This window comes from Pleurodeles waltl, chromosome 1_1 (assembly GCF_031143425.1).
Source record: "Pleurodeles waltl isolate 20211129_DDA chromosome 1_1, aPleWal1.hap1.20221129, whole genome shotgun sequence".
Lineage (NCBI taxonomy): Eukaryota > Metazoa > Chordata > Amphibia > Caudata > Salamandridae > Pleurodeles > Pleurodeles waltl.
In genome coordinates this window covers 603,554,875-603,579,216 of record NC_090436.1, presented here as the reverse complement: position 1 = coordinate 603,579,216, position 24,342 = coordinate 603,554,875, and the positions used below count along the sequence as shown (strand labels likewise).

The window sequence follows — 24,342 nt, the reverse complement described above, 5'->3', positions numbered from 1 at the left end:
AAATCTGGCATCGCAGGAAAAATTTACAGAGTAAAACGTGGATAAAAAGGGCTGTTTTTCACCTCAATTTCAATATTTTTTTAATTTCAGCTGTTATTTTCTGTAGGAAACCCTTGTAGGATCTACACAAATAACCCCTTGCTAAATTCAGAATTTTGAGAATGTTGTCTGCTTTTCAGAAATGTTGAGCTTTCTGGGATCCAGCATTGGTTTCACACCCATTTCTGCCACTAACTGGAAGGAGACTGAAAGGACAAAAAATAGTAAAAAATCGGGTATTTCCCAGTAAAATGGCAAAATTGCGTTGAAAATGGGGTTTTCTGATTCAAGCCTACATGTTCCTGAAAGCTGGGAAGATGGTGATTTTAGCACCGCAAACACTTTGTTGATGCCATTTTCAGGGGCAAACCACAAGCTTTCTTCTGCAGCCCTTTTTCCCTATTTCTTTTTTTTTTATTTTTTTTTCTTTAAACAAACTTTTTGCTGTATTTTGGCTATTTTCTTGGTCTCCTTCAGGGGACCCCACAAAGTCGGTGTACCTCTAGAATCCCTAGGATGTTGGGGGAAAAAAAAAGGACGCAAATTTGGCGTAGGTAGCTTATGGGGACAAAAAGTTATGAGGGCCTAAGTAGGAACTGTGCCAAATAGCCAAAAAAAGGCTCGGCACAGGAGGGGAAAAGACCTGGCAGCGGAGGGGTTAATATAGTCTGGTGGTTGACTTGGGAGGCCACCGATATTCCGCAGTGCTCCAGTGTTATTATGCAAATGCATTGTAATTAGTACTGCTTCAATACTAGATTAAAAGACTTCACTGTTGGAAAAGGCTGTCAAAAAGATATTGAAGTAGGAGAAATGTGCCTCTAATCAAGACACAGATGCCAGGATGGGCACAGTGTGTTGCTGACTCCATACTTCTCCCAATTCCAACCCACCAGAAATCTACATCTGGAAGCAGTGCTCTGCATCGAAGTTTTTATCCTCTGTAACCAGCCCCTGCAAGTGATCAGTTTATTTGGGAGCACCTTAAATCTGGAGTTCTTCTTAAATCTGGTAAACACGTTGTCTATGTGACCGGCAGGAAAATGCCTGCTCAGCTGCCACCCAGATGCTGATAGCTGCCACCCAAATGCTGATTCCTGCCTATTATCCCAAGTTTGGGTTGTCCATGGGTCAAAAAGACTCTGCTCTGTGGACAGAATCGTCAGACCTTCTCATAGAGGTGAGAGGAGGACCTTAGGTCGCTTGATGAGTATCTGCTACATCATGCATCTAAGTGAAACCCTTCTAACTCCTCGCTCTGTTAGTGGTGGAACACTGCACTGCCAGAGTTGTACCCAGGGTAGATAGGTGATTCTGCTGGATTTGGCTGTTAAAACAAGTGAAGAGGAACACAAATCTGTGACTACTGGCCAGGATGAAACTGACCAAAACAGCTGGGAGGTTTGCCACTGCAAGTCTTTATTGGGTGACTCCAACTGCACACTGAGAGCAGGGCCTGTAATGTGTAGCCTTGAGTGACATAGGCCCACTATGGACATTCTGCTTCACACCATAGTGCTCAAATGAATGAGATAGGTCAGGGTTGCTCAGACAGTCCGCATCACTGAAGCAGTTCAGTAAGGACCTCGAGACCTAGCTATTCTATTGAGCAGCACTCCTGCAACAGCACCTTGAGACCCCAGGAGTGATAAGCCGCGCTATGGAAATAGTGATTGATTGATTGGAGTAGGCGAGTGGGTAGGTGACAGTCTCCCAGAAAACGAGGATGATGGATGATAGTTTTTGGTTTAAAAAATACTTGACCGACTAGTGTTGGCCGTAACCTAGAATTGGGTTTTCGTAGGCACTGAAGCAGTGTTCTTTGAGATAACCTAGGAGCTGTTATTGGGGCCGGGTATTGACAGGCCGCCCGTGGAATCCTGCAGCTGTATCTCCTGCCTTCCTGGATGAGTTGGAGAGCCTGGTAAGGTCAAACATGTAAGTCTCTTGGTGCTTTGGGGCCTAGCTATGGGCCCATCGTGTAGCACCACAAACCCATGCGTGAGCTTTTGTCACATTGTGAATACTCATGATCGGTGCCTCCCTTCTAATTTCCCCTTTCCACCTTCTTTCATACCCACCTGCACCACTCGCCACCACCGTAGATTTTCAGATCCTGTACATTACCTGCTGGATCCCTTTGGAATGTCAATGGTACCATCCTTCCTGCCATCCTGGGCATGCAGAGAGGGGCAAGAGTAAGCAAGGCAAATATCCTGGATAAGTGTGCTTTCGTAAGGTACCAGAAAGTAGGAAGTACCGACGTGTCTGAAAATAAGCAGCAAAACACCAGTCTCATGCAAACAAGATGTCTCTTAAGTAGTATTCTTATCAATAAGCAACTTCAGAACTGCCATGAAACACAAAAATGACTCATGAACATAGAAGTTAGCATGCTGTGCATTGGTATTTTTTCTTTTTATATTCTGATAAAATTGCTTTCCTGAACTGTCACAAGGCCCCTGAATGGAGTTGTTCATCAAATGGGATTCAGGCATTTCTGAAACAGAAGTCTTTTTGTTTTCTTTGTTGAGCTCCCACCTCCCTCACTGAAACCTTTCTAAGATTCATAAGCTAGTGGAGCTGGAATGCTAAGCTAGTAAGTTTGTAATGCTATCCTACAGACATCTAAGTGAGTGTGCCCCAGCCTCCCTTCGAAAATATGTTTGAACACTTCATCATAGGTTTTACTCGGGCTGTCCTGAATTGGACTTGAGAATGCCGCCACCCCTGGGAGGAGAGCTGAGGCTGCTCTACCAATGTAGGGTCCAGAGGGAAGCTGGACAGCGGAGGTATTGGAATGTTGCTGAATTTTTAGTTGGCTACCACTGACATGCCTGTACCTGATGAGGTGGGAGGAACAGCTTGCTCCTGGTGTGATCCAAATGTAAAGAATTCAGAACGCTGACATACTGTAACCATGGTCTGCTCTGCTGCTATAATAGATGAAAGGTAGTGGGATACAATACACTTTCGTATCTTCATGGCCTGCCACGGAGTGTGCTGCCTTTTTATGTACTGTATGAAGTCACTTTATTCAGGGGTGTTCTAGATTGCTTCCTATTTGCAGTTGAGAAAGGAAATAACTAATAGATGATTTTGTTCTTCATGTCCTCAACTGTTCCACAGTTGGTTTAGAACTCTAGTGCCCACTACTGTGGATCATTGAATAATAACGGAGATCCCTTCACCTACTGCTGACTAACTAGACATTTTGTATTGTCTATTTTGGTGTTGGGGGAAAATGGGCTTTATTTTTTGCTGTCCATGAAAATGTAAGCATTGAGTACACCATTTGTGGTGATATCAAATGTGAGAGGCTGTGGTTTCCTGAAAAACCCTTTTTTGGAATATTTGCTTGCTACAAGACATAATGAAATGTGGTATTGCCACTCAGTGTTGTAGAGGTATTGATCAGATCTGGTTTTACACCATATTGTGGGAACAAAATGTCAGTTTCGGGGTTGAAGATCCCCTGTCACTATCCCTACTATTCTGTGAAGGGGCTTTCAAAGAAGAAAAAAAAACTTTTGAAGGCCCAAGAGTGGTGTCGGGGCAATTGCTGGGTACCGACCCTTGAAGAATGTGTGACTATAGAGGGCATCATGAACACCATCCCTCATGAGCCATTACCCCATAGTGCATGATTTCCCTCATACATACATACTGTTGATATTGACATTTCTGGGATAATGACAGGAGATTAGTTTTCAGTCCTAAAGGAAGCCACAGACCTGTTGTGGGCTATAAGAGGTGGCTGAAACATATTGACCAATTGATGCCATGAATCTACTAGACTTGAGTTCCATTTAATTTGTTTTTCAAATTTCAAATCAAATTTCAAAATTTGCCAAGTAAACTTGCAATAAAATAGGCTAGGGTTTCTATAGCAATTGTATCTCTTCATTATGGACCTGAATTATCTCTTCCTGGTCTTCGTTATAATCACTCAAGCCTATTTTTTTAAGTCCTTGAAGAGCTCTGAAAACATTGGAGCTCTTCCATATGAACTTTGTCTGCTCTGGAAGAGGCGGTAACACATAGATTAAACATGCTAGCACTGGCATGTGCTTGTTTCAAATCTTAAACTAACAAAGTTAGTGTTAAATGTATGATAATGCTGCTGTTGATTTTTAGTTATTGATTTTAGAGGGTAGTGTAGCACAGAAACCCCTCTGTTCTCCCCTCTAGTGTTTTATGTTATACAGGGTTATGCCATGATCACCAGTAGGTGGAGGCATGTGCATGTTTCTGTGTTTCTTGCTGTGTTCTTCACTTTGGGATACTCTAATAATATAGCAGTTAGAATGTCTCCAATCAGCCAAAATACAAGTTAAACAGTGTGCTTTACTGAAAACACCAAATGGTGCCATAATGTAAAGCAACACACAAAATAAATTTCCCCCAACTCCATAAAGACCCTTGGAAGAGTGCGCTGTTCCATAGTGCAGAGCAGGTGGTCAGGCAGTTAGTATTTTTCTACTCTGTGGGGAATATGCAGAACACTATTCTGCTTACTTTAAAGCTGGTTTGGCTATATATGTCAATTGCATATTTGGACATCTGACTGTGATTGGCAAATTTGCTTCAGTCTCATGGGTTAGATGTCACAGAAAAATTTCTGTGTTGACTGCGGTTACTGAGCACGGTGCAGCGAACACTGAGTTGGCAAACATTAACATTAAAATGGCAAAAGGGCACATGGCGAGATTACTTGGCCCCCAGGCTCATATATTAAAGTTATTATAAAAATAAGATTTTTAGCTCAGGATTCACTAATCCAATGCAAGATTTGAGAATCCGGATCCTCCCAGGGCTCTGCTGACTTTTCAAGGGCTCTAGGATTCCCTAAGCTGGAACAGGATTCCCTAATCCTGCAAAAGGTACAAACGAATTGAAAAAAACTATTTTGCACTGCAGCTTCACTAGGCCAACCCCCTCTGTACATGGACTTCGGCTGTGCACAGCAGTGATTGGCTGCTCACAGCAGTTTGAGTGCAAGGCCTAACTGAAAGCCAGGCTGCAGGCCACCCCTGCTGTGCACAGCATGTCTCTGGGCAGCGGTGGTTGATCGTTTCGCTAAGGTTAGGCGCAGTGCCTGGCCTTAGGCCCGGCCCTGCAGCCAACCCATGATGTACACAACCATTGCATGTGTGCTGCAGGGTTTAGTTGGCCCTATGGGTTTGACACTGGTCCTGCAAGGATCCCCACTGCACATTATGCAAAGGCATGCATGGCAGAGTTTGGCCCCCATGCGTGGGTTGGGCACAGGTCCTGCAGATGCAGATGCAGGACCTGTGACCAGTACCATTTGCATACAGCGTGCAGGAAGGGTTAGCGATAAGGTGAAGGTGAGGTCTAACATACAGTTGCATGTGGAGTACGATTTTTATATAAATACATTAAAAAAAATCCCTGATCGTACCAAAGGTTAAAGTGAAGTTATGGTTAGCTTTGCTTATAACACCTGATGACCAGAGCCACGTATGGGTGCCACTCATGTATGCTGACATTAGTTCCTTTCTTTCTGTTCATTCAGATGTGGATCAAGTGCTCAGCTACTCCTTTTTATTTTTCCCTTCCCTTTTGAAGGGCATGTTTTGCCTTCCAAAAATGTTTTCCAATGTGCAAGGGATGTCACCTTATAAGGTTTAAGCCTTGTAGAGTCTTGCTCAAGCAGATGTATTTGACTGTTTCCTGGCAGTGTGTCTTTGGTGCTTGGGCACCTCAAAGGACTCCAAGCCCTGCAACTACTGTGCCCAGGAGCACTGAAAAGCCATCTTAGATCCCAAGGCGAAGCTCTAAGTAGTGAAGCACCAGAAGACTCAGCTCAGTCCCACTCCAAACTGACGTCTAGAGTGGGGACCCAATCATGCTTTTGTTCCTGGAGTTCTTCCTGAGGCTGATCTTACTTGCAGCCAACAAATTCTGGTAAGTCAAGGAAGAAATGCAAAAAGTCCAGACAGGACTTTGGCCTCTTCCCTCCACTCTTTGGAGAAAGCACAAAGGCATTTCTGTGCTTTTTGATCTTGTTCCCGATTTGCAGAGGAGCAGATTTTATCTCTGGTCCCAATGCACCCTTAGTTCCTGAGGTCACGAACGATGCTGCAGCACCTAAGCCTTTCAAGGAGCCATGCAGTGCATTTTAGGCATTCTTCTGGTTCTTCATGGCGAAGCTATGGACCCAATGTCTTGCTGGGCCCTCCTGGCAAGTTACCGTTGGTTTATTTGCTCGTAGCACATCCTAACACTGGCACCGGAGGAGGACCTGCAACCTATACTTCTGTCTTAACCGGCTATGGCCACGTCCAGAGCTTGCCATGCCACAGCCTATACTGAAACTATGGGACCAAAACACAATCCCACTGTCACGTGGCAGCACACATACATTTTTCTCTGATCATAGTCGGGCTAATGGAGATGACAATGGAAGGGACAAAGAAAAACATGCCCTTCCTTATGCAGACGACTGATGCATAGAAATACTGAGGTTAATGGAATGGACACCTCACCAGACACTGGGTTCATGTTCTTCCGGAGTTCCTCCTTTGCCACAGTAATCCCAAAGGCTGCTGAAGTCCTTAACCTTTACCTACCCACTATGGAGGTTAAAATGAACATCCTTGCAGAGATTTTACAGCCTGGACATTCGCTGACCAAAACCCTATACCATTCATTGAAGTGGTTACTGATGCGTTGCTGGGCTCTTGGGCCAAGCCATGCCCTGAGCCCCAGGTCTCCTTCCGCCATATGCCTGCTCCAGGAGACTGAGATTTTTTTTGACCCAGCATCAAACACCTGTGAGTTTGGTGGTACAAGAATCGAGCAGTAAGTTAAACCCAGAATGGTTGAGATGCAGTGAAATTCTTAATCCATTCTGGTATGGACACTACAGATTGCCTGTGAAGGGCTATGGTAACTAGTGTTGTACTTTGGCACCACACATGGATAAGGTCCACGGGCTTCTCTAGGGATGTCCAGGCATACTTGATGGACATGTGTTGTGCTTTGGCGCCACACATGGATGAGGTCCACAGGCTTCTCTGGGGATGTCAGGCATACTTGATGGACATGCTTTTGGACGGCTCCCTCATGTTTGACAAAAAGGCAGGCTCTGCCCAGGAATGTTCTAAAGAAAGCCGAGCCATGGCACTTTCTCTGGGTGTCTCAGCCTCAGTTTGGCAATCTCCAACAATTTCGTCCTTTCAGAGAACATGCCATGGGTCTGGCATATTGACACACCAACCCCAGCTGCCCGCGCAATAAGCTTTCCAGCCCTTTTGAGGTCATGCTGTGGGACTGGCTGACAACAACTTGATTATCAGGGGCAGTGTTCCTTGCAAACTTCTGCCCCTCCAGCAACAACCGCAAAATCTCTAGCCCTTACCGGCAGGCAGCCATTCAGTTGCGGGCAGGATATGCCGCTTCCTTCAGGGGTGGATAAACATCACATCTGACAGTTGGGTCCTGCCCAGTACACCTCCCACCTACAGGGAAACTCCTGTAGGAAGATCACTAGCCCATCTTTTTCTATGTAGTGCAGGCTCGCTTGGCTAAAGGAGCCAACATGAGATTTCCACATCGAACGAGGGATTGGCTGCTTTTCCTTTTACTTATGTGTGCGTAAGAATGGTACAAAGACAAATTTAGGAAGCTCTGTGATCCTGGTTGTTTCTGCCTTTGATTACAGAAACTAGATGGTCGTTTTGGACTTATTTTCATACCTCTGTCCTCCAGGCCCACAGGTGCTACCTCCGGTTCAGGGTGGGTCACAAGCACTTTGTTTGTCGTTCTCCCTTTTGGCCTCACCAGTGCCCCTCAGGTGTTCACAAAGGTATTGATGATGGTGGCTGACCTTTTGAGAAGGTCCAGGGGTACCGGCCCCCCGTGACTTGCTTTGAAGGTGAGGTTGCCACAGTGAGATCCCACCCTCTAGTTATGTGGATTGGGTTTGTGAGGAAGAATACAGATGTAACTGTCCATATGACATAAGAAGATGCCCCAATTAGGTTTATTTTATTTTCGTCTGAGATTCATTATAAGGCACACATCATAGAGTGGCTGATAGCATGTGGAGGTTGTTGCCTTCCATGTCTGTGAACCTCTGAGAGGCTGGGATTAGGATGTAAATGTGCTCTAGTCAAAGACAGGAAGGCAGATAATAGCTTAATGGCAAAACTAGGATGGCTGATGGCAAGGAGAAATTCTTGAGGCATACACATAAGTTGCTTAGGTTGAAAGGGTCAATTAAAATCTTAATGTGTCCTTCACAACAGACGTGCTCTAACATACAGCTCTTCTCTGCCTTTATCTATTGGGAATTAACTGTGGTCTGGGGTCCTACCTACCAGATTCTTATTTGTAAAACTGTGCTTGGTGGTGTAATATGTTCACACAATTAAAATGCATTGATAAAGAGTTCTGTATGATTGTTGTGCTCTAGCCAGTATGGTCTTGCCCATGGACAGCAGTTTACTTAGGGTTACTGTATTCACAGTTAAAAAATATGGGCTAAATGTTAACATTGATTAAACAATTATGATAGAAATGCTTATCATTTTGTGTGTTTTTAGCTCTTACTGCAGTGATGGAGAGTGGTCTACCTGTTTGCCTCCTTACTTTACTGCTGAAAACAGCCACTCCTCCAGTGATGACAGCTGGGAGACTCTTCCCAGCAAAGATCAAGAACCTGAGCTGCAGAGCAACAGCAGTGGCGTGGAGGAAGAACAGTCCCACTTCTGTTTCCAAGAAGAGTATGCATTCTTTAGTTCTCTTTGTAGAATACTTCCTTATGCTTGAGGAACGTCTTTGCAAAATTCTGAATGCTCTAAAGAAAAACCAGTCTTGGGTAACCATGTTTAAAAAAAAAAAAAAAAAATCTGCCCGGTTTAATTATATACAAAAAAAATGCAAACCATGATAGGGAACCATTTTTTTTGCCAGTTATTGTGCAAGAATCCAAGCCTGTATGCTCTCACTTCAAACCAAACTATTTGTATGTACTTGTGTAGGTGATTACAGTTCTTTAGCTTGATCGTGTCTCACTTTTTTTTTTAAACTCCTAAGGTAGAGTATCCCCTTTTGCCATTGTTCATAAAGAATTGTTTTGTTAAGAGACATAGGTTAGACACGTTCCTTGTTTCAAAGTTTCAACATGATCTTTGATCTATGAGATAATTTGAACAAGGCAAAGTATGTTTCATTCCATCTTTTGTTACTCCTCGCAATTGTTTTAATGACATTTAGCTAACTGAACTAACTTATTCAGATTTCAAAAATAGGTGAGTCTGTGACATCCACACTCCTTCACTGTCGATCAAGAGAAAAGTGAATCAAGAGAAAAGCACAAGGTGTGAACTTATGTTGTGATAATGCAACTTCTTAGAAAGATTTTTAGCAATGTGATGTAGGCCAGTAATAAAAAATATAATTATTGGGAGTGGACCCAATAAGCAGAGGCCCTTTCAAGTAATTGTTGGAACTCTTTAGAGGGCTGCTGTAGATGGAGTTTAAACAGGAAGGAGGTCCAGTCAGGATCCCCAATAGCAAGGGGGTCCAATGTGTATGATAGTTTATCATGATTGTCCTTTGCTGCTCTCAAGGTTTCATTTTTATTATGTATTATACTGTCCTTCGGGTAGAGCAGTCTACACTGATACACCCCTGTTCATTTTTGGTAGCCTGCATTTTGTATGTGTTACTTTTACATAGCACAAACTTAGCTGAGACTCAACAGAGCTCCACAGGATCAAAGGCAAGCACTAGTCGTAGAGTGGTAGGAGAGGTAGCTGGCTTGTCTTCCATGTGTATTTTCCTACCTAGCTCAAACAACAACCTGCAAGGGATGCTCCCCATTGTATCTATTCACCTACATTTATTTGTGTCACTTGCCTAAGTCACATTGTTAAACATTTTTGTTTCAAGAAGTTTCATTACAGCTTAGTAAGTTCCCACTTATTGTTCTTGATTAATGGCGAAGGAGTTAAGGCTATCACACTGTATTTTATTGTGTTTGAAATTTGAATGCATTCTCTTTTCATTGGATAAATGTAATGGTAACAATCTCTGGTCATCTTAGTAGATATTAAGAAATACCCAATATCCTGTTTACAATTTTACAAAGAGCAATAAATATGTTTATATTTTAAACCAGGAACATGACTAACTTGTGTCTCCAGTAGAATTCCTTATGATCCATGGCGAAAGGTGGCGGGGGGGGGAGGGAATGCTCTCTTTCATAGTTTCATTTAGCAGGCCATATCCCCAGCTGTTTTACCAGGCATAACCCCACAACATCTTACTTTCTTGTTGTTTTTAAACCACTTGATTGAATTAGTTAATATAAAGTGTTGAAGTTCACATACAAAGATTGAATAGCGTTCTATTGGCATGATACCAAACAATTAATATTTAAACATCTAGATGAGGAGAGTTATTCAAGTAGAGGACATTATTCTTTGAAGTAAGCACAGGAAGAATGTATGGAAAAAAAATAAGGCAAAATCAATATACCGTATAAATTGTATGCATGATGTTTACAATAAGTGGATCCATTCTGCAGCCTAATTTGGTTGGGTGCTGTAGGAAGTTGGCTCTGTATATACTATTTCAAATTAAAAAATAGTGTGCTCAGAGTCCAAGGGTTCCCCTTAGAGGTAAGATAGTGGCAAAATCAGATAATTCTAATGCTCTATTTTGTGTTAGTGTGGTCGAGCAGTAGGCTTATCAGAGGGTAGTGTTAAGCATTTGTTGTACACACACAGGCAATAAATGAGGAACACGCACTCAAAGACTTACTCCAGGTCAATAGGTTTTTATATTGAAAAATATATTTTCTTAATTTATTTTAAGAACCACAGGTTCCAGATTTACAGTAAACACTTTAAATGTAAGGTACTTCACTTAGATACTTTAGGAATTTTGAATAAAAGCAATATCATATACAGTCTTTGTAAAAATGGCAATAAGCTATTTTCCAAGTGGACACAGTGCAAAAATCAACAGTTCCTGGGGGAGGAAAGTAAAGGTTAAATTAGGAGGTAAGTAAAACACTTACAAGTCTCAGTCCTGGGGCATAGACAGCCCCACCGTTGGGGGTTCAAGGCAAACCCCAAAGTTACAACAACAGCAGCTCAGGGCCGTTCAGGTGCAGAGGTCATAGAAGTGCCCAAAACACATAGGCGCCTGTGGAGAACAGGGGTGCTCCGGTTCCAGTCTGCCAGCAGGTAAGTACCTGTGTCCTCGGGGGGAGGTCAGGGGGGTTTTGTAGAGCACTGGGGGGGAACACAAGTAGGCACACAAAACACACCCTCAGCGGCAATGGGGCGGCTGGGTGCAGTGTGCAAAGCAGGCGTCTGGTTTCAGATAGGAAGCAATGGAGGGACCCGGAGGTCACTCTAGCGGTGCAGGCAGGCACGGGGTGGGCTTCTCTGGACAGCCACCACCTGGACAAGGCAGAGGGTCGCCTGGGGGTCACTCCTGCGCTGAGGTTCGGTTCGGTTCCTTCAGGTCCTGGGGGCTGCGGGTGCAGTGTTGGTTCCAGGCGTTGGGTCCCTTGTTACAGGCAGTCGCGGTCAGGGGGAGCCTCTGGATTCTCCCTGCAGGCGTCGCTGTGGAGGCTCAGGGGGGTCGTCTCTGGTTACTCTCGGGCTCGCAGTTGCTGTGGAGTCCTCGCTGAGGTGGTCGTTCTCTGGATCTCGAGCCGGGGGCGTCGGGTGCAGAGTGTGTAGTCTCAAGCTTCTGGCGGGAAACGTGCAGTCTTTGAAAGTTGCTTGTTTGTTGCAAAGAAGTAGCTGGTTTTGAACAGGGCCGCTGTTCACGGGAGTTTCTTGGTCCTTTAGTCCAGGGCAGTCCTCTGAGGCTTCAGAGGTCGCTGGTCCCTGTCGGATGCGTTGTTGATGCAGGTTTTCAAAGTTTGAGACAGGTTGGTAGGGCTGGGACCAAAGCAGTTGTCGTCTTCCTCCTTCTCTGCAGGCTTGTAGGTCAGCAGTCCTTCTGGTTTCTTCAGGTTGCAGGAATCTCATTTCCTGGGATCTGGGGTGCCCCTAAATACTGAATTTAGGGGTGTGTTTATGTCTGGGAGGGCAGTAGCCAATGGCTACTGTCCTTGAGGGTGGCTACACCCTCTTTGTGCCTCCTCCCTGTGGGGAGGGGGGCACATCCCTAATCCTATTGGGGGAATCCTCCAAACACAAGATGGAGGATTTCTAAAGGCAGGGGTCACCTCAGCTCAGGACACCTTAGGGGCTGTTCTGACTGGTGGGTGACTCCTCCTTGTTTTTCTCATTATCTCATCCAGCCTTGCCGCCAAAAGTGGGGGCAGTGGCTGGAGGGGTGGGCATCTCCACTAGCTGGGATGCCCTGGGGCGCTGTAACAAAAGGGGTGAGCCTTTGAGGTTCACCGCCAGGTGTTACAGTTCCTGTAGGGGGAGGTGAGAAGCACCTCCACCCAGTACAGGCTTTGTTTCTGGCCACAGAGTGACAAAGGCACTCTCCCCATGTGGCCAGCAACATGTCTGGTGTGTGGTAGGCTGGCAGAAACTGGTCAGCCTGCACTAGAAGTCAGATTAGTATTCAGGGGGCATCTCTAAGATGCCCTTTGGGTGTATGTTACAATAAATTACACACTGGCATCAGTGTGCATTTATTGTGCTGAGAAGTTTGATACCAAACTTCCCAGATTTCAGTGTAGCCATTATGGAACTGTGGAGTTCGTGTTTGACAAACTCCCAGACCATATACTGTTATGGCTGCCCTGCACTTACAATGTCTAAGGTTTTGCTTAGACACTGTAGGGGCATAGTGCTCATGCACATATGCCCTCACCTGTGGTATAGTGCACCCTGCCTTAAGACTGTAAGGCGTGCTAGAGGGGTGACTTACCTATGCCACAGGCAGTGTGAGGTTAGCATGGCACTCTTGAGATGAGTGCCATGCCGACTTAGTCATTTCCTCCCAACTAGCACACACAAGCTGTGAGGCAGTGTGCATGTGCTGAGTGAGGGGTCCCCAGGGTGGCATAAGACACGCTGCAGCCCTTAGAGACCTTCCCTGGCATCAGGGCCCTTGGTACCAGGGGTACCAGTTACAAGGGACTTATCTGAGTGCCAGGGCTGTGACAATTGTGGAGACAAAGGTACAGTTTAGGGAAAGAACACTGGGGCTGGGGCCTGATTAGCAGGGTCCCAGCACACTTTCAAATCATAACTTAGCATCAGCAAAGGCAAACAGTTCGGGTTTAACCATGCCACAGAGGCATTTCCTTACAGGTGCCATTAGTGGAAATCCTAAACTCTACTTCAAAGATAGCAGTCCTATAGCTGGGGCTACGGTTTCTTACATCATTCCCTTCCATTCCTTCCTGTAGTGTTTTGTTCCATAGCATTCCGTGTCATATGGAAAGTAACAAAGGTGGACCCCTTTTATCTTTTCTTGTACCTATCTGAACGTCACAGACAGCACCCTGTCACAAAGTCAGACATAGTTCAGAGATGGGCATGTCATCAGACTTCTGCACAAGGATGTCTTTCTTTGCTTCCCATACTACAGTTTGATTAAATGTTCTAGCAGCTACTATTTGTAGGAAAGTATTTTCAACTGTGGCCCACTTGGTTTTGCTGCATGAATGTTTTCTTGATTCACTTGTTGTGCATTATTCCGCCATCTAGTTGGGGCCGAAATTCTCCATTATACCAGTAGTACTTCTTCGATGTTTGTTGGTGTGCGCTGACTGTTCCACTATTTGGTGTCTTATCCATTCTCCTCTGACATCATACGCCCTCCCCGGAAGCTCCCACTATCTTCAGATTCTTGTTTTCCGCCATTGGTACTGGAAGCATTTCAGAGGGCTCTCCAACCTTCAAAGAAAAAATTTGTAAAAAGCTTTTTGTTGAAGAAGACCAAAGAAACCACAGATGGAAAGTTAACAGAGAAGGATTGTCGAACTAATGTGTTGAACTAGTATCTGAGAATGCCTGGACAAGGTGCTCCCTGAGCCTAGTGATACGGGAAAGATGCCGTTCCAATTTTGCCCAAAGTGCCACATCAAATTCGCCCAGAAGGACAAACATCAGGAGTGTAATTTGTGCCTGTCACTTGACCGCAACAGCGAAGACTACAAGACCTGTGCAGGTTTTAAACCAAAGACACTGAGAGTGAAGGACAAGCAGAAGCGAAACAATGTGTCATGCAGGGCAAGAAGCCTCCTCCATCACTTAACGATTTAGGGTTGTCGAGTGATAACAAGGATAACTTTGCCGAACGAACAGAAGGAGAAGGCTTGGACCTAGAGTTGTGGATCGTCGACATCGAGAGGGAACTATTAAAAACTAAAGTAATTCCCCCCATAAAATTTCAGGAGTTGAGCCAAATACATCAGACTCCAAAGGACAGAAAGCGGCCTCGGCGTAGAAAAAATCACCGACTGAAGGCAAGCTAAGAGCTAAAGAACGCCTCAGTTTGCAGGGCAGAGACACCACAGGTAGTAGAACTCCTGAAAAGACGTCAAAAGATTTTTGAGGTTTAGAGGGCCAGAAGACTGATTGAGAAGCTTGGATGTCAAGGTAAGAAAGGGAGAAATGCCAAAGGTGGTGGCAAAAGATACTTCATCAAAGGAAATCTCGACATCGAAAAGAAAATGAATGTTGGTGCTTGACGCCAAAGAGAGAGCTATGGAAATTGAAAGGATAAAAGAGGTGGCTCAAGGCAGAAATGCCAGCAATTCTGCAAAAAAAAAGGATCTTGACGACTCCCTTCAGGAATTTCTAATACCACAGAAGACTTTGATGCCTAAAGAGAGTGGGGAGGGGGACGTTGAGGAACTTGAACACCTGAGCCACAGTAGAAGGGACCAGAGAGAGGATTCTGATAATTTGGCCATGGAAATGTTCCAAAAAGGAATCAGTTTACCAAAATATAGTGGCAAGACATTGAAACAGATTCCCCCAAAAAGGGAATTGATACTTACCCGTCGAGACCATCATGCAGATGATATTGCTAGGTATGGCCATCATATTAAAAAAGCAGCAGAAAAATATGTCGTGCAATTAGGAGGAAAAAACCCATTCCTGCTTCTTGCTAGAGACATTGCTGCCTTCTCAGACAAATAAACAGTTCCTGCCAATACTGCCAAGCATTTTGGACTAGGGAAGAAAGGTTTTCAAGGAGCCTTAAACATGCAGAGCTGTGACCCCAAGATCAAAGAAGAAATATAGACATTCGTCCAAAGATCCTCTATGCATAAGAAGAACAGTTTCTGCTGACTCAGTCATAGGAGCTACAACAAGAAAAGGGGCAGACATCCCAACTTCATCTGGTTCACCTCCAGACAAAAGAAAGTAGAAGTATGCACATAGTTGGCAGAAAATTAGGAAGAGGAGCAGCAAATCAGTGGAGAATCACTAACTCCAGCACACTACTAATTAGGTATGCATACAAGCAATGGAATAAAGTGGCAGAGCTTATGAAGCACTTAGCTGAACAGCACTGCAAAAGACCGGCTTCACTAGTTGAAGAGGGAACTATCACCAATACATGCCTTAAATCAGCATTGGATGCAGCTGATACAGCTAGCCAAAAGATGTTGGTGGGAACAACACTTAGATGGCATGCACGGCTGAGGGTTTCTAGTTTTTAACCAGAGGTTCAGGTGAACATCATCAACACTAATTTCAACAGAGAACAGCTGTTGGGAAGTACAGCAGATGAAATATTACAACAGCTGAAGAAAGACAACAGAACTGCTAAACCAATGTGAAATCAGCACACCGTCAAGACCTCTAACACAACAGCAGTAAGAGGCAGGATAAAAGACTTCCTTCAGGAATGGAGTAAGGTAACATCAGACAATTGGGTCTTAAACATCATAAAGTATGAATATTGCATAGAGCAGATGAGAACTCCTCCAGCGAGAGGACCAAAGAAAACGGTCCAATTAAAGGAAGAAACATCCAGTATATTCGAGGAAGTAGAGGAGTAGCTGGGAAAAAAAGCAATAGAAAACGTGCCCAGAAAGCAAATCAATCAGGGAAATTACTCAACATATTTCCTTATACCAAAACAAGACAGAGCACTACGTCTGATACTGGACCTACGATTTATAAACAAGTTAGTAAAAACACAAAATTTCAAAATGACAGTACCGCTGGAGGCCATACTGCAGGTACAAAACCGGGATTACATGGTAACCATAGACTGAAAACACACCTACTTGCACATCCCAATGAATCAGAAACACAAGAGGTTCTTAAAATTTGTAGTCAAAAAGAGTCATTAACAATTCATAGTCCTGGCCTTCAGAATAAAGTTGGCACCTCGAGTATTTACAAAATGCCTAGCAGCAGTGGTAGCACACTTAAGAAGGCAAGGGATACACAGTTACCCTTACCTAGACGACTGGCTGGTAAGAGCAAGCTCAGTAATCAAATGGAAAAGAGACCTTCAAAAGGTTATAATAACACTTCAGTCTATGAATTTCAATAAATACAGAAAAATCATCAACAAAACCAGGGCAAGAAAAGGTCTTTCTGGGGGCAAGAATCAACTCAATAAAAAGGCAAAGAAGTATCCCTGCAAAAAGAGGGTAGTGTCAGTACTTCAAGAAACTCGCCCTTTAACAGAGGGGTCAGTCTCGGACAGCGAGGACATTTCTGGAGAAGATGGTGTTTTGCATTCTTCTCAATCCATGTATATAAAACCAGTTCAGGAATGACTACAAAATCAATGGTCACAATCTACAGGGAGTTGGGAGGATCTAGTGGTTGTCTCACAGAAAATTCAAGAGGAAATGGTGTGATGGAGCAGGACACATTTAACAGCTGTAAGACCATTTACACAACTCCTACGATGACCATTACCACAGACACGTCACACATGGTTTGTGGAGCCCATATGGGCTCTCTCAATAGCAGAGATGTATGGATGGAACAAGATGTAGTACAGCATATTAAAGACCTGGAACTAAAGACTGTGTTACTAGCCTTAAAGGCACTTCAGAAAGAGCAGGGGTATCTCAATTAATCCATACAGACCATGCTAAAATGATATTTTACATCAACAAGCAGAGTGGAACCCAATCTGTTGTTGTACCAAAACTAGCGCAAGAAGTCTGGAAGTGGGCAAAACGGAAACAAATTTACCTATCAGTAATTCATCTACCAGAGAGAGAGAATATTGAAGCGGACAAGCTAAGCAGGCAAGCATCATCTTCCCACGAGTGGGAACTCAATCATGCAGTACTCAAACAGATATTTAAATGTTGGGGAACACCATATATAAATCTTTGCAACGCAAGCAAATGCAAAATGCCAACACTGTGCGTCCAGACATCCACACCACCAATTGCTGGATGTCAAAAAGCTGGTCAGGGATATTTGCATACACTTTGTCCCTCGATACCACTATTACACAGAGTAATAAACATGCAAACATAACAAAATGACACTAATTCTTATTGCCCCTCAGTGGACAAGACTGACATGGTACTCCGAAATAATAGAAACGGCACAAGGACACATCCAGAGATTGCCTAGACAACAGGACCTGTTGTCAATGAAAGAGGTAGAGTTTGCCATCCAGAACCAGAAAGTTTCAGTTTAGCAGCATGGCTCCTGAAGACTTAGAATTTTGTCACCTAGACTTTCCAGAAAACAAAGTGGTGGTTTTCCGAGGAGCAAGAATGCCAACTGCAAGAAAATGTTGCATGGCCAAGTGTGAAAGATTCAAAAGGATGGGCCTATTACATCAAAATGCTAAGGATATCTTGCACATCTTCTAGACTGCAGATTAACACATGCTTTCTTAAAAGTCCATTTAGCAGCTATTGTGGCCTCCACAAGAGGCCATAAAGAAAAAAAAGTTTCTTTACAACACCAGTAATTAAAAGCTTCTTAGAGGAAGCAAAAATGATAGCACCACCCAGAAGGGTGCCTGCTCCTACTTGGAACTTAAAACTGATACTAAACCGGGTAATGTGGAAACCTTTTAAACCACTTCACAAGGCTAACAACAGCTTTTCTAGTAGCAATGACATCGCTTCGCAGAGTGAGTGAACTACAGGCACTCACTATTCAAGAGCCATGCATACAAATCCACAAGGACAGAATAGTCATGAGGACAAATCCAGACTTTCTACCCAAGGTTGTCTCACACTTTCACAAAATCAAGCAGAAAAATAAAACAAGTATTTGTGTCCTTTGCAGACAACAACAAAGATAGACCAGTAACAGAAGGTACAATCACCAAATGGATCTTACAAACAATTCAATTGCATCATTTAAGTGCAGGAGTACCATTAAATTCCAAACCAAAAGCAGACTCCACATACAAAAATGGAGCAACAATACCCTTTCTTGCAAACATACAGCTGCAGGACATTTTCATGGCAGCTACTTGGTCATCCGTGCACACGTTGACAAGCATTGATGTTCAAATGAACCAGGAATCTCAAGTCAGACAAAAAGTGTTAAAAGGTTTATTCACAAATTTAAACTCATCTTCATAACAACCACCTAAAGATTAAAAACCGCTACAAAATTGAGTCACAGCATGTGAATCTAGGAAAGATTCACGCTGCAAAACTAAATGGTTTCCTATCTGTAGGAATACTTTTGCAGCTTGAAGAGTTTTCTGGATTCACAGGCGTCCCTCCCACCTCCCCTAGAAGTTGACAAAAAAAAAAAAAGAATCTGAAGGTGGCATTCATGACTTGGAGCTTCCGGGGAAGGCATTTGACCTCAAAGAAGGCTGGAAAAACATCAGATGATGGAACCGTTGAAGGGACTACTGGTATATTTGAGAATTCCAGTCCCAACTACTAGATGGCGGAATAATGCACACCATATGAGTCCCAGAACATTCTTCAAGCTGCAAATCCACTCCTACAGGTAAGAAACCATCTTGTTACATCAGCTCGCCAGACACTTAGCACCGTTGCAGGCACATTCTTCCACTTCCACAGGGTAAGCCTGCCATCCTAAGGCACTGCCAACCTATTTCTCTTTATGTATTGATTCCAGCAGTATCTAGGAGCTACTATAAATTTGGGGGAATGGCTGTTTCCACTATGTAGCACACCCCACACTGTGTTTGGGCATAAACGCTTTCAATAGAAATTGTGAACCAGATACAGTATTTGGGTGGGGGGAGTGGTCTATATTTTTTTTATTTAAATATTAATCTGTAACTCCCAGAGTGCCCATTATGAATGGGTGGTGCATTTTAACCATTGCTATCTGCACTATGTCATGTCACGCTTCGTGTCAGCTCACCGTGCCAACCCCCTAAAGAACGTTTACGGTTAGTTAATCAGTATTTTATTGATAAAGATGGGAAAGTATCACCATTTTAGACCGTGAGATTCTGATCATCACTGACCACTTCAAACATCTTAGTAATTCTTGGTTACTAATCACACTCAAGGCTGCATAGACTTTACCCAAAACTGACTTAATCAGTTTGGAATACTTGATTCCCCCCACACGTTTAACTTTACATGACTTGTGACTACAGGGATAGGACCAATGTCACAAGCATGTTTATTTGTCTGACGTCACTGGAATAAGCATGATTTAATCCACTTAACGCTAACACCCAACAATCTACTAACATATCCATTATAACTGACAACTGTAATACATGATCTTGATATTACAATAATATATAACCCCTACAAAAATAAAATGTTAAATACTATCGCCATAACTCCATTGTTCCATAATTTCTGAAATGACACGCAGTGGGCTCCCTGTCCAATGCAAGTAGTATGATGGGAGGAGAAAAAGGAGGTACTGTCTGGTCCTCGATTCTGAGTCACACTGGGAGGAGTAAATAAGCTTCTGGTGCAGAGTTGAACCCATTTTTGTGAACGAGGCATATAAAAACGGCCACCCCAAAGTAATGCATGCTTTGTCCATAAGCACAGAGCCCCAAACCCAGTTCCCACATCATGTCAGGCCCGGCATCTCTGTTTAATTGAGTGTATTGAACCTGATAGTAGGCCCTGCACCATAAATCACTTAGCTCTTTACAACCTCTCTTGCATTTTTTTGTAATGTCTTTCACTTGTGTATTTCACACAGCTTAACAGTTTTATAAAAGCTTGTCTCTCATCTCTTGCCCTCCACTCTTTTGCGCACCTGTCTTTGTATGACCTAATTTCCTCTTTCTTTCCCGCTCGTTTTTTTGTTCTGTCTGTCGCTTCGTGACTTGTCTCAGACTCTCTGTTCTATCAGTTATCTCCCTTTTGTCACACTGAGTACTTTTCCTTGCCTTTCTTTCTCTTGTCGGTCTCTGTACTGTGTTGTCTCTGTCCCCTGCCATTTGTGGGTCATAGCATACTATACAGTGCATCTGTCTGGTCTGCTGAAGACATCTTGGGGACATTTAGGAAGCTGACCTATGAATGCATTCTGTGTGTTTGCATTGCCGTTGCCTTTGAGGTTTGTAACTCGTTTTCTTGCTTTCCATTTGTTAACTTTGTTTCAGGCTGCCCAGCTTGAGTTTGTACCTTCCCTCGCCCAAACCTTATTTCCATATCCTTCCGAGGGGCACTTACTCTAAACAGGCCTGTAAATCTTGTTCTTACCTAGTCACATTTGCTGTCCATTCAAAGACTGTGGTCAAATGTTAAGCGATGTCTTCCTAGGGCTCTTCTTTACTTTTCTTTCTCTGACCTCATAGTAAGAGAATTTATGTCAATCATTAATAATTTTTGTCCACACACTCTATAGTTTTATTAGTAAAACTGTATGTTTTTGCCAATGTAATGAATATTTCAATTGAAAATGTGTTGTCTGTAATAACAGTGTGCTACCACACCATGAATACTCCACACTGTCACACCGCCGCATACCACTGCACCCTACTCTGCACCTCTCCACTTTGCACGACCCTACGCCGCTCCACTCTGCTCCACGCCACTTCACACTACTCCCCTCTACTCTACCACTCTACTCTGACAATCCACTGTTAGCCACTCTACACCACTGCACTCTATACCACTCCAGTCTAGGCCACACCAATCTAATCTGCACAACTCCACTTTACACCCCTGTGACCTTTGCCACTCTGCAGCACTGCACTCTACGTCACTGGACTTCATGCCAAATCACTCTACACCAATGTACTTTACTCTGTAACACTTAACTGTGTGCCCCTGCACTCTACACCAATCCACTATATGCCACTCTAATCTACTCTGCATCACTGCACTCTACACAACTTTATGCCATTACACTTTGTGCCACCCTGCTCAACTGCGCTCTACCCTGCACCACTCTACTCCTCTTCACTCTACTCTCAATCTACTCTACGCCACTGCACACTATGCCACTCTACTCCACCCTGCGCCAGTGCACTCCCTTGCTACTCTACACTTAACCATTGCACTCCACTCTGCATCACTGTATTGTGTGCCACGTACACCACTCCATTCTGACACTCTGCTCTGCAACACTTCACTCTCTGCTACTGAACTCTACCCCACGGTATTCCACTCTACGTTATGCCAGACAACTCTGTGACACTCTACACCACTCTACGCCATTGCACTCTATACCACTTGACTCTACTCTGCCCTCTACCACTGCATCACTCAACTCTGTTCTACTCCACACCACTCCGCTCTTTGCCACACTGCTCTGCACCACTGCACCCTACTATGCACCACTGTAATCTATCCCACCAAATTGTACACCACTGCACTCAGTGCCGCTGAACCCAGTGCCACTATACTCTGCAATATTCTAGACCAGACCAATTTATTCTGTGCCACTCCAGTGCATGCCAATCTACATTACTCCACTCTGCCACTCCAATGCACGACACTCTCTGCTCCTCCAATACACAACATTCTCTGCCACTCCACTCTACAACCCACTACCCCACTCCATGCCAATGTTTGCCCTTCCACTCTACGACACTCCACACCACTCTTCGCTATTCCACTCCGCTCTTCGCCATTCCACTCCACTCTTCGCCATTCCATTTCACTCCACTCTTTGCCATTCCACTCTAAGACACTTGACACCACTCTCCTTCACTAACTTTTAGTCATACTGAACAGCAGCCATGCTGGTGTACAAAATGGATAAAACACATTGGCAAAGCCAAAAGCTCTTTAGGCGAGATTTATTTGCTTTGGCAATGCTTGTTTTTTACTTGATGTTTTCCCCTCTCTTTTGCACTTCTTTCTCTTCACCCCTAGCTTAGTGATCGAGGCACCACATCACTTTTTGCAGGGACCATTGTTTATCACCAATAATTAATCAAGTGTATTGCAACGTTGTTGGTCACCGCCTTTCACTTCCCACAAAACTCGGCTGTAGTCAGGTGATAGTAGTTACTATTCCTAGTTTGTCCTGCTCACACTGACCCTAAGACCCTCATTAAGAGTTTGACAGGCGGCAGAGTCCTGAACCCCGCCGGCCCTAATAGGACCTCACCGCAGGGTTGACGGGTGGAATCAATGTTTCCGCCCGTCAGCCCTGCGGTGAACAGTGCCTTAACATTGACGCAGAGCCAATGTGGCGGTGCGGCGGGTACAGCAGCACCCGTCGCGCATTCCACTGCCTGTAATTCGAGCAGTGGAGTGCGTGACAGGTCTGTGAATGGGGGCCCCTACACTGCCCGTGCCAAGTGCATGGGCAGTGCAGGGGCCCCAGACACCCCCATTCCGCCAGCCTTTCCATGGCGGTGTAAACCACCGTGAAAAGGCTGGTGGATGGGGACTCCTAATCCCCAGGGCGGCACTGCAAGCAGCGCTGCCCTGGAGGATGAAAACCACTGGGACTACCAGGCTGCTGGCTTGAGGCAGCCTAGCGTTGTCGGTGCTCTGACCGCGGTGGCTCTGCCACGGTCATAATGTGGCAGTCCCACTGCCACTGTGAGTCTGAAGGTCATGCGACCACCAGACTCGTAATGAGGGCCTAAGTGAGGTACCTCGCCAGCACATTAACGCTTAGGCCACGCTCGCTCACTGTAGTGTCTACGGGCGGGGTGACGGGCTGTTGCGCCTGTCCTCCAATACATTTAGCAGAGGTGGAGCCAAAGACGCACGTTGCAGAAGTAGCTCTTTAAGACCTCTATAAGCATGAAGTGACCACACACTCAATACAACTCCCGCTGCACACTAAGTCCTGCGGTTTTCAGAACCAAATCCTTTATAACAACAAATGCATGCCAGCCTTTAATGAAGCACAAGTAATATACGTAAACCACACCTGTCTCTGCTACATTCAGAGCAAGCCTTCTTCTAATGCACATTTATTCCATTCATATACCAGGTGTTGGAATCATATGGTGACTTGTGCTCACATCTGTAAAACATGAAGAAGCATTCTGTGTCTTTTTCTTAAAATTTACTTAAGGGAACTCCTTTTCTTGTAATCGACTAGATGTGTGAATAAATTTTTAATTAAATAAAGACAGTGAAATATAACAATTCAGAGATTCCCTTTAAAATGAGCACTAATATAATGTCCTAGACATTAAGATGCGTACCTTCTAGAGCCAGAAGTTTCACTTAACTACAGTACATGATATGTAGGTCAAGGTTATGCAGATTCCTTGCTGGGGTAAGGAACCCAGACAGCGACCAATGAAATTGAAAATTTGAAACTGGACCTACCTTAATTTTATTCTTTTCAAATGTTCCTACAAAACAACTCCAGTCCAGGAATGGCTCATTTATGTGAACCTTGAAGGATTCACATCACCTCTAATGATAAATACCTAGATTCCATCATCCATAGCAACATCTAGTGCAGAGCACCCATAGCTAAATAAACCCATACAGCATTGTCCCCTCTGTCACAAACTAAAGCCTTACTTTTTCACAGAATTCAGGATCACCATGTAAGCCTTGATTCTCACTTGGTGGAAGTGCCTTGCTTGTTGGCCCTGGTGTTTCCAATGATGAACATTCTGAATGCTGCCACCCAAATCATCAAAGGTGTACCTTATGCACTCCTCTGACCACCTGGGCTGGCTTACCCAATGTGCCTACATCATCTTTAATATTTTCTGTGCTTTCTGGGGGGCAGTCTCCACCTGTAGACTATCATCCCCATTTGAGAAAATTAACTATTACAGGTGGCCAACTCATTGCAGAGAGCATTGACACTCTGACGCATTCAATGCTGACAGCTATCTTGCAGTCTGTGACTCGGCGGAAGAGGCGGGGGAACCTTGGGACAAGCAAACTATTATCTTTAATCTGCATCTTTGATCTGTCGTTTAAGTTCCAGTTTTATGTAATGCCAAATGTCGTCTTTCAGCCAATCCACTGCTTTTGGTTATACAGATGAA

General features: G+C 44.2%; 1 protein-coding gene across 2 annotated transcripts in view; it reads left to right on the top strand.

The window, feature by feature from the left end:
* Positions 1-24,342, top strand: part of PJA2 (praja ring finger ubiquitin ligase 2) — a 215,857-nt gene that overhangs the window by 100,343 nt on the left and 91,172 nt on the right. For both annotated transcript variants that reach the window (XM_069226383.1, XM_069226393.1), the window contains exon 4: positions 8,613-8,792. In XM_069226383.1, coding sequence (XP_069082484.1) covers positions 8,613-8,792 — 180 coding nt within the window. The remainder of the gene's footprint in view (positions 1-8,612; positions 8,793-24,342) is intronic.